The 11,636-nt window shown below is 37.1% G+C and overlaps 1 protein-coding gene across 4 annotated transcripts in view; it reads right to left on the bottom strand.

Moving 5' to 3' along the window:
- Window positions 1-11,636, bottom strand: part of LOC115216222 (sodium-dependent neutral amino acid transporter B(0)AT3-like) — a 94,718-nt gene that overhangs the window by 15,214 nt on the left and 67,868 nt on the right. For 3 of the 4 annotated variants that reach the window (XM_036502122.1, XM_029785423.2, XM_036502131.1), the window contains 2 exons: window positions 7,579-7,689; window positions 5,499-5,700 (listed from right to left, as the gene is read on the bottom strand). In XM_036502122.1, coding sequence (XP_036358015.1) covers window positions 5,499-5,700; window positions 7,579-7,689 — 313 coding nt within the window. The remainder of the gene's footprint in view (window positions 1-5,498; window positions 5,701-7,578; window positions 7,690-11,636) is intronic. The other variant, XM_036502127.1, reaches the window with a different exon arrangement.

Raw genomic sequence — 11,636 nt, 5'->3', positions numbered from 1 at the left:
TCTTCTCATCTTGCACTTCAGTGTAACTTGAAGTTGAGGGTTAGGCTGAAGAGGAACTCGTCTGTCAGTTCTTTCAAACTTGTCTACCAAACAAGAAAACTACCTGCCCTTCTCGGCCAAAGAAAGGGAGTAAGACGATTCTTATGATGGATTCGGCCGATAGCTGGATCATTCCTATATTCACAACTTCCCTTTGACGCAACTCCACGAGTTAGTAATAACCGGACATTGAACGAGTGCGTGCAGAACGGTTTCAATAATAATAGTAATTGATGTTCCGAGAGATAATTGATGTTTGAGAACTGAAGGTAAACAGGCAGTTTTCAATGCTCCAGTAAAAGCAATTAAACAAATAAATGAAACAGGCAAAAACAGCAGCAACAACAACAAAAACAGAGTATGTGGCTGTAAAACATGATCTGAGAAGAAGAGGAAATTTGTGTGTCGTAGTGATTGAAACGGAAATAATTTACATGAAAAATTCTATGCCAATAAGAAAGTTTAGTTTCATAAACACCGCTTGTGACCTCAATTCAAAAAAGCAAATAAATAAAACAAGCAAAAACAACAACAACAACAACAACTGCAGTAGCAGCGCTTTCGCCGTTTTTGTTCTGTGTAACGTTAGCCCCATTAAGAGCAGCCCTAAACTGTACAGGGATAGAGGTAAAGATTGAGGGGTGATTAAGACTTGTTATTTGTTCAATATGGATAATATCAAGTTATGTACCAAATCCGAGATACAACGGGAAAATCTTTTACAAATTATTAAACTACTAGCATTATGGCCCGGCAACGCCGGGTCATAGTGTTAGTGCATGCATATATGTGTATATATATGTGTATATATATGTGTACATATTACATGTACATCTATATATGTATACATCTACGCATAAAATACAAAATATAAAGTTATATCTTGATATCGCTAGTGATAACAATATTCAAAATATATAACAGACTGGAATTGTAGGCCCGTCTCTTGCAATTTCGATCAATTGTATCTTGTCCTCCCTCTTGTATAGAAGTGTGGCTACAACCCAGCCTACCTCTACCTCTGGGGGGGACATTTTAAATTTTTATCCGGGACGTCCTACGTCCCAGATATAAAGGTAAAAATAAAATATTTCCACTTTGCAAGGTTCGAGTCGAGTACTCCCTTGCACGCTCCGTTGACTCGAACCTTGCTTCTATTGTGGCGAATTTATCGCCTCTGGTTAGATATCTTTCATAGTCGCACCAAGACACTTTTCGATGGTGCTTTCCTCCAGGTGTTCAAATCCTTTTTTTCTCTACATTGTATACTTTATAGACAATATTTTTTTCTTTAATTTAATTTTTTATTTCGTTTGGTGGTGTTATCCTAGATTCACCGTCTTTGTCGGTGATCAATCCGAAATATTTTTGTATTTCTTCCATTTTAATTTTAATGAGTTCGCGCCCGCCGACGGCTGCAGCGAAATTCATTTTTGGACTTTCTTCTATCGAAGGCATTCTAACAAAAATGCTTCCGTATAAACGGTGAAAATATTGTCAATTTCCCCAAACAAGGACACAATTCAATTTTTAAACAATAACCAAAGCTCCTTCTCCCATAGGGGGAGGGTTACGGTTTACAATTATTTAACAAATGCAACACAACAACGTTTCCCTTATGAGGAATCAACAAATGTGATAACAATAGTTAAACAGTAATAATAATAACAACAAACCTTACGGTGAATCAAAAAGCAGTACACAGTTGAAGCTATAGTCCTTTATGTATAAGAAATAAACCAACAGCAATACTCAGTAGGAGCGGCTGTTCGAGAAAACAGACATTACATACAGCCAAACTTCAAATAGGTACTTAATGCTAGCTAATTAGCAGATAATCTAATGTAAAAGCCGTAGTAAAGGGTTTGTGCACAGCACCATCTGAACTATTCCATTTCTGCACACTATTTTTATTTTTAATTTATTCCCATTCATGTGAAACCACTTATTCAAGTTCAAGTCATTGATGCAATTTTATACCAATTGCTATTTTTACTTTTGTTATGTTACGATTATATTATACTTTAGTTTGATTTTAATTATTACTTACTACATATAATTCAATTGTTATTATTATCTCTAATTTTTACTCTTAAAGTGAAAGTATCAGACATAAAATAGAGAAATGATTTTGTTTCACTTTTAACACGTAATACTGAAATAGTGGAGAAGATATGATATTGCTATGGGCTCGCCCTAGGCAAGAAGTTGAACATTTTTTTTACCATGAAACTACATGGACCCTAAGTAAGGCATGTGTAAAATTTGAATGGAATTGGTTGTGTAGTTCTCAAGTTTTAGGGAAACACACAGACAGACAGACACATTCTCAGTTTTATATATATAGAGATAACTGACATCAGTTTGACAATTGCGCAGCGGCCACTTCCAAAAGATGCAGATTTACGAAGTCAGTAAACACTGACTAGCAAATTAACTTCTTGTTAAGAATATTCGGAGCAGATGAGAACTGCAGTAGGTTTACTACATTAAACTGAAATAAGCAAGTAATGAAAAACTAGACGCGGAAACAAGAAAATGATTGCTAAAATTTAGACCAACAAACATCGCTTGTATTTTCAGAATAGAAGAAAAGGTTAAATATAAGTTAATATGGTCTACAAAACCGGTACAATAGGACGTAACACCGACCCCATAAAAGAAAGACACTCAAGTACAAGAAGTTACACTCTGTATACAAAGAAACGCAAACATATTTAGTAAAATGGGAACTGTTTATAGATTCGTCAAAACCAGAGATTGAGTACTAAAGAAAGAATAGAAAATAAGAAGTTAAGGAATTAAAGAAGGAATTATTATGAAGTGCAATTGGGATGATGATCATAGCTGCAAATTGAAATCTCTTCGTGGACAGTTCCAAAAACGACTAACGACGAAAATCCAATTCTAAGATCGCAGTGAAAAGAGAAGACGGGAGGCTTTATAATTACAGCTCAAGAGTAAGTGACTCCCAAAGAGACATTATAAAAGGTATATTCTGAAGCAGAGTATGAAACCGATTTATAGGCTGCACACTCACATTGACTGTTCACAGTATATAAGAGAACACGATAAGTTTGCTATACACTTTCGTTGGAAGATATGTAAGGGAATAAATGTCTCAAGTTGTAGAAAAATGTACATGCATATACCAGAGACTGATAGAAAATGAAAGAAAATTCTCAAGGATATGCAGTACATACAAAGGAATAAAACATAGCTGGCCGGATGTCATTCCATAATAAAATGACTCAAGTATTGTACTGATGTGACTTGCCAGAATAACAACAAAGGAGATAGAAAAGCTCTTCAAGTATAAAGACCTTGATATTGAAATATCGAGAATGTTTAATACAAGAACAGTCCCAGTCATGGGAGAACTAGGAGTTACGAATCGAGGAATAGCATAGAAAATCTTACATAAATAAATTTCGGTATATAGCATCCTATTAAGTGCCTATAATAAATTTTATGATGTAGGCATAAAAACCAACAATTTTCAGGAGATGGATGTATTCGACTCCATCGATCCAATACTTGACTGGTACTTTATTTTATCAAAACTGGAAGATTGAGAGGCGGAGTTGAGATCGAAGGATTTGTTATTGCGGTAAAAGAGCAAAACCTCACCAGAAAAAACCCCAGATAATGTAATAAAGTACAATAAGTAATTGGAGAATATGTGGAAGCAGGGAAGAAACAACCACATGGTTTCTAGGTGCCCAGTTTTACTGAGAAAGAGAACAGCCACAGACGTGACAAGTTTAAGAGGTACATTCTAGAAATTACACCAGCTCTGTGAAAACGAAAAAAAAAAAGATTGTATAAATCTCCGAGTAACTATACTCTGGAATATGTCAGCACACACACACACACACGATCGAGGTTATTCGACTAGATATTGCTATCAAGGATCATTAAGAAAAGAAATGCTTCTCAATCCCAACAGATGATAATGTATCTCCAAACGAAATGGAGAAATTATCCAAATATAAAGATCTAGAAGTAGATTATCCAAAATCATAGATTGGAAGATAACTTAAATATGGGGCCTGAAAAAGAAACAATATGAATGATAAAAATACATGTAAACATTAACCATACCAAAACTCTCAGGCACATATAGGTTTCAACTGCACTTTCAGGTGCACGTCAGCAGTCTAGAATTATATGTATTATTCTTTTAGGAATGTAGATTGTGTCTGTGAACCAGTAGTGGGGTTCCTGTCATTGTTTATTGTTCCTGACATTGTTTAGTGTTTCATCAGGTGTTGGATGATGTTTGTGTATAGTACCTGTTTTGTGCTTGGTATTATGTGTTTCAGTACAGACGATGGTTATGGTCTACGTCATGGAGAGTGTTCCGGATGCTTTTGGCCAAATCATGTATCGTATTTGCTACATGTTTATACTTCTCCTTATTCACTTTCACATCGAAGTGTCGGTATATTGCTCAATAAACATAGCTGCTGGCTCTTTCGACTTTATAAATATACTCAGAGTTGGTAAGAAAATGTTAACCAGAAACGATGTAGTCAATCGTCTTATCGTAGTGGTTTCACAAGAGGCATACGATAATAGCAATTCCTTTTATTTTACTTTTTAATTTAGTTTTGTAATTATTTGAAGCCAGGTATTAGTTTTGTACTGCTAAAATACCAAATGATTCTAATTCTGATATGCGGAAGAGTGTGAAAGGTAAGGAATTACGCTAACTAGCTGTTGAACTAGAAACATGACTGTTAAAGATGGCGTCTGTGATTTCATGTGATCGGTATAACGATCTCTGCAAGAAAATTGATGACGAGGGTTCCAGTTGTTCCGATACAACGGAACAACCTGCTCGTAAAATTAACGTGCAAGTGACTGAGCGCTCCACAGACACGCTTACCATGAGGTAGTTCTCGGGGAGATTCAACATGACACAGAATGCGATATGGCTAACACTTCGAATTACAGGTACAAATCGTTTTCTCCACCTCAGTTGACTGGAGCCACATGAAATAAAGTGTCTTATTGCTGACAGCGCACCACCGGGAATCGAAAACAACTTTACGATCGTGAGTCGAATATCCTAATCACTAAGCTACGTGCCTTCAATTGTTATTAAAACAGGCATAAACAAGACAGAAAAAATAGCAAAACTAGGATCTGTAAACAGTGTAAGAATATTTTCATTGAACATTTAACCTTAAATATAAGTGTTAACCTTGAAACTGGTATCTATGTTGTTCAAGATGATTCTTATTTCTTAAAATCTTAAACCAAGTGCACACACACACACACACACACACACACGCACGAATGCACCACACGTATATGCATGCATGCATGTATATATATACGTACGTACATACGTGCGTACAAATGTGTATATGTATGTCATTATTTAGTTTTTTATTTCAAGATTTCTTGCCAATAGAGAAAGAGTTGTATGTATGTATATATGTGTACCTTACCTAATATAGAGAAAATGACAATGCCGGCAAATACTGATGTTCCACAGTTAACGAAAACAACAATGAATGTGTCTTTATAGCAGTTGTTTCTGAGAGGATTATATGATGACATGGCCATCAAACCACCAAAACCAAGACTTAATGAATAGAAAATCTGTGTTGCCGCTTCAAGCCATACTTGTGGATTTGCTAACTTTTCAAACTGCAAAGCAAAGAAAATATTTATTAATAAGGTCGTTAATTGAATTTACTGATTAGTAAATTCTAAAGATTTCGTTCAATATTATTAAAACTATATTTGTAATTATCTTTGCGAATCGAGAATATTTGAGTTGTGAAATAGTTAATTCTTCAATTTCTAAAACCTTTGCAAGCTACATGTCGCCTGTACATTTCAGAGAGGTTTTAAGTGACTTGTATTGGTTTTTAATTAATCTAACACTGGACAGAAAAATCAACGTTAATGTACCAATTGTGTTTTCATATAATCATATCATTTTTACATTTGTACCCTACATATGATAATTTTATCTCAACCAAGTATCTTTAATGTTTTTTTTCACTTCCAAGTAGCAAAGTGAGTGGATGTATTTAGGGCAACACCAGCTGACGAAGTCAATAATCCTACAAGGTAGCTAATGGCTGATATTCCATATTTTCTGTATGTGGTATATTTTAGATACATCTCGCTTGGTTAATGTACATGGAAATAAAGTTATAGCATCGACTACGTGTCTTGTACTCTCAGAGATTAAATATCTCTCTGAGATGTAATAAAATTATACTATCTAGGTTCATGAGTGAATATATATATATATATATATATCACGTGACCACGTGACCGACCAGACCATCAGATGTTGCTACACATCGCTGGTCACAATGCGTTTGCATTGTTTTAGCCTTCGAACGACGCCACCCCGCTGGCTAAGCGAGCAGGCCAACAGAAGAAACAGTGGGAGAAAGAGTGGTGAAAGAGTACAGCAGGGATCACCACCCCCTGCCGGAGCCTAGTGGAGCTTTTTGGTGTTTTCGCGCAATAAACACGCACAACGCCCGGTCTGGGAATCGAAACCGCGATCCTCCGACCGCGAGTCCGCTGCCCTAACCACTGGGCCATTGCGCCTCCACACACACACACACATATATATATATGTATGTATATATATAGGTATGTATGTGTGTGTATGCACTATATACACATACATACATGCACACACACATACATACACACATACAATATTGAAAACAAGGATTATTCCGAAGTAGCTATAGCATTACCTTGAAATCTATAATTATATATTGCCTTTTAAGACCAACACATGTTTCAATTGCACCGATTAGTAATCGTTGCAATTTCAATTCTACTATATATCTGAGACCCCCTTCGGTCACGATACAGACCATTGGATTGCACCTAGAAAGTTACCCTCCCAGGCACAAGTCCGGGAAAGGTTGTTTATGGAAGACCAGCAGTCGCCCATGCATACCGGCCTTCCCTCTCCACACCACCAGTGTTATCCAAGGGGAAGGCAAAGGCCGATACAGCTTGGCACCTGTGACGTCACAACTCCTTTTTACAGCTGAGTGATCTGGAGCAACGTGAAATAAAGTGTCTTGCTCAAGAACACAACACGCAGCCCAGTCCGGGATTCGAGCTCACAACCTCACGATCGTAAGCTTGACGCTCTAACCACTGACCCATGCGCCTTCACACTACTATATATATATATGTGTATGTAAGTTGCACATTTGCAATTTTCGGCGTACATATAAGTCGACAACTTATGTATGTATACATAGAGGCACTTATATATGTAACCGTAATTATATATTACAGCTAATAGCATACACAAAATTGCACAGAGAGATTAATTTATGTATCATTCATACCCTTTAAGAACATTCATTTCTTTCAGTCAGGAAAACGTAAACTTATGTTTTCCCATCTGAGTTGACTGTCCAAACTTTGAAGAGCATATCTTAACTGAATGTGATCTACGGTATTGTGAATATTTCTTGTCCTTATCAACAATTATGAAAATCACGAACAAAATTTAGATAGAAAAGATAAGCATACTTTTGGTATAAACAGGTGTTTAAGGCCGACATAAAAGTTTGACAGCGTAACTCCGCGGAAAAAAAATATTATCAGAACAACATATGGAAATGTAGCAGTAAAGTAGATAACCTGCAAAAAATGGGAAACATGTAGAAAGTAAAACATATATTATTAGCATTTTTCAAAAGGAATCCTTTCAGTTGCTGCCACAGATTTGGAAATTTTAAGTAACAAATATTTTAAACTTTGGTATATTGGCATAAATTTTCAAGCTAATCCGAATTTGAGATTTATTTATTCCAGAAAAAATTTAGAAAACTCTTACAGAGGTTTAAGGTTTGATCAGTTTTAGCCAATCAGAAAACAGCGATCGGAAGTCGGCATTTTTTGCGTGATGGCTGTCTGCTACGAAATGATTTTCGTCAAAACTTGTAGTGGAGTTGCGGTGGTGAAAGTGTCAAAGTACGTGCAAGTACAGCGTCCTTGTTATAATGAAAGCAGGGAAGACTACAGCTTTGCTTGTTAATATGGAAATAGACACAAATGTGAAATTTACGGTCATGTGTATAATGGTAGCTTTCGATTGGCTAAATTTACACAAAAGCTAATAACTTATAATTTATTAATTTATGGCAAAAATGAATTTCATTTTCATGATTAGCATACAAAGCTAACCATATTTGAAATTGATAAAAATACGAACTCTCTGACAGCAGCCGAAAAGATCTCTCAAAAATAATTTTTGCTTAATAAACCCCGTTTACACTGCGGTCTATTACTTGATTTTTCTCAAAGTTTTATTGTCGAATTTAGATCACTCGTTTATTTATTCCGGTCACAATCTGATACACACACACACACACACACACACACACATGTATATATATATATATATATATTATATATATATATATATATATATATATATAGAGAGAGAGAGAGAGAGAAGAGAGAGAGAGAGAGTAACACCAAAGTGTATGTACGCCACCATATGTATATAAAAATGGATACAAAAAAATGGGACTAATTTTTAGTAATCCTTTATATATATATATACATATACATATACATATACATATATATATATATAATATATATATATATATATATATATATATATGTGTGTGTGTGTGTGTGTAGAAGAATCTAACTATTTCACCACAGTTATCAATTGCTGTGTCGAATGGGTAGAAATGCTTCTTGTCTATGGTATGTAGATTCCGGTAGCAGTTCATATTTTGTTATTACAAGTGGATAGTGTGGAGGCATAAATTCCATGTGCTGTTCATTCAAAGGGATCTTGTGGTATGAATGAAAATTTGAGAATGTACTGGTAGGAGTAAGTAGATAGAGAGAAGAGAATAGATATGTACGTTAGGAGGAGAATGTTATTAGTCAAAAGGAATAGGGGAGGAAAGAAAAAAGAAAGAGGGTGCGAACCAAAGGGGCTGCAGAAATGCTAGTGAAACGCCGCCTAGGGATTCTAGGGGAGCTGATTGGCGAGTTCAGCCTGAAGCTGAATGTGGTCTTTGTGCCTTCAGAGAGAAACAAGGCAGACGTTCTAACCAGGGTAAAAAAGACCTGGTTAGGGGAGCTGGAAGAATCGAAGCAAGGGGTAGCCACGGTGCGGTGTGTCAGTTAAATGACTCCGAGCTAAGGAGACTGCATGCCATGCATCATCTGGGCGTGGATAGGACCCTGTATCTCGCCAGGAGGATTGACGCCGATGTTACCAGACGGAACATCCAGGAGGTGGTCGGGTACTGCGATAGGTGTCAATACAATGATCCTGCTCGGGTGTGCATGAGCAGGGAAACGTTTCGGTAGAGCACAACTGGGGACGATTAGCAGTGGATGTAACACACTACCGGCAGGGGACGTATCTCTCAATGGTCGATTGTGGGCCGGGCAGGATGGCCATTTGGAAGGAATTGAGGACAGGCACTCTGGACGAGAAGGCACGTATTCTAAACGAGGTGGACAATAACACAGCATTTCGTTCGGAGGCGCTGGAGGAGGTGCTTGACAGAGCGGCATACAGGCCGAGTGGAAATGGGATCGTGGAGAGACATCATCGAACGATCAAGGCCATGGCGGAGAGGTGACATGTCTCGCCGCCGGGAGCGGTGTTCTGGTACAATATGTCGCCCGATCAGGACAGGCCAAAGAGTCTGTGCCACATAGAGGGATATTCAAATATGAATGGCAGTATCTAAGTAAACCATCGAGATGCCCTGTAGAAGAGAGAGGGCCTGGCATTGCGGAGGTGGGAGATGAAGTCTGGGTCAAACCACCAAAGGCATGCTGCAGAATTCAGTGGAACAGAGAAATAGTGACGTCTGTCAATTCCAAAAACAACATCTCTGTGGCTGGAATGCCGCGTCATATCTTGGATGTTCGCAGAATTGTCGCTTCGTCTGATGATGATTGTAGAGTAAAGGAAAAGAATGAGGTTCCCACTTTAAGATCACAACGTGCGAAGCCCCCACCCGGGTGGGTAGTAGATTTCGATATGAAGTGAGGAGGTGATCTTTGAGATTGGGGCGGGGGGAATGTGGGGATGGGCCGGAAGAAGAGGGCCATGATGTCAATGATCAAGAGACTGACTGGAAGAGGAAGCGTGAGAAGGGAAGTTCGGGAAGGAAAAGAAAGGGTAATCTTCTTTTGGCCGGCCGAGGCATTGCAAACAGACATCAGGGAGTTCGCTCACGGGTTGGAGACAGCAGCTGCTTATTACTGGGTGAGAGGGTAGGGCAGGATCGCCGGAGTGACTACTACTGGACGAGCGCAGACGAGAGAGAGGAAGGCAGGTGAACGTCTTTTCATTTCCCACGTACGACAATAATCATTGACAAAAATTAAAAACTCCTGTCCCTCAACTTAGAACAGTAAAAACCATAAGTGTTTAAAGGTTATTTTAGGTCCGTCAAATACTAAATGTAGTAAAGTAAAAAATTAAAAAGTATGGTAAATTCGTGCGATTTTTTCTGTCAAATCAGTAGGGCTGGCTTAGATGGTAACAAGTCTGACTAGACATTTTGCAATATAACGTTAATGACACACAGAAAGACAGTTTTATTTTCTCACATTGCAGAAGCAGAATTTTAAAAAGTACTGGACTATTTAATGTACACAATTAGTCATATTTGTCCTAGAAGGAAATCATCATCTGAACAACAGAGTGGTAAAAGTAGAAGTAAAACCTTTATAAAACTGTTAAAATGAAATCATACAAAGAAGACTGTTATTACCCAGCAGAGGTATTACTTTCTTATCTATTTATATAATATTTGATTTAGAATACGGCATACACAATACAAACACACGTACACATATGAATACGAATAGAAAGAAGTGATCGTTTCATACACTCCTTCCAGTAATTGCCGAGTAAAGAACATTAGTTCAACTATGGTGTACCGAGCTTGAATACCAACTGTACATTATTATCACATCGAGTGATTAGATTTTTTTACTTTATTGAAGACAATTACTTGAAACTGCCTACCGAGCAAACCACAAAGCTGGTAACGATTTTATTAGAACGATTCATACGTAGTGTGTCAGAAAGTTCAGTACTTTAATGCAAAAATAAATGAAGTGAATAGGATGACCTATATTAATCTAACACTTACAGTAGAAATTTTCACCAGGCTTTCAATTGGCTAAAATGACATAACTTAAATGCTCGTAATTTTATTAATTTCTAGAACAAAACTAAATCAAAAGTACCTTTGAAAATAATCTAGAGAAAAATTGAATTATATCAAGTGGTCGGAAGAAATTTCATAAGATCCTAGTCTAATCCCGTTCATAACTAGTACTTTATTTTATCGATACTGAAAGAATGGAAAGCGAAGTTGATCAGTCAGCTTTGAACTGCAATGCGTGTATCACCTAATTAACTAAACTGTTTATAGTAACACTAATTTGTGTCATTATAAACTTAATGTACCTGAAAGGGATCAGCACAAGTCGTCTGAAACACAAGGATGAAGAGGGAGAGAGAGAGGAAGAGAGAGAGAGAGAGAGAGAGAGAGAGAGAGTGAAAGGAAAAGAGAAGAAATAATAAAAAC

Source organism: Octopus sinensis, linkage group LG1 (assembly GCF_006345805.1).
Source record: "Octopus sinensis linkage group LG1, ASM634580v1, whole genome shotgun sequence".
Taxonomy (NCBI): domain Eukaryota; kingdom Metazoa; phylum Mollusca; class Cephalopoda; order Octopoda; family Octopodidae; genus Octopus; species Octopus sinensis.
The sequence above is the reverse complement of the archived record's forward strand: the minus strand, read 5'-3'. Positions and strand labels throughout refer to the sequence as shown.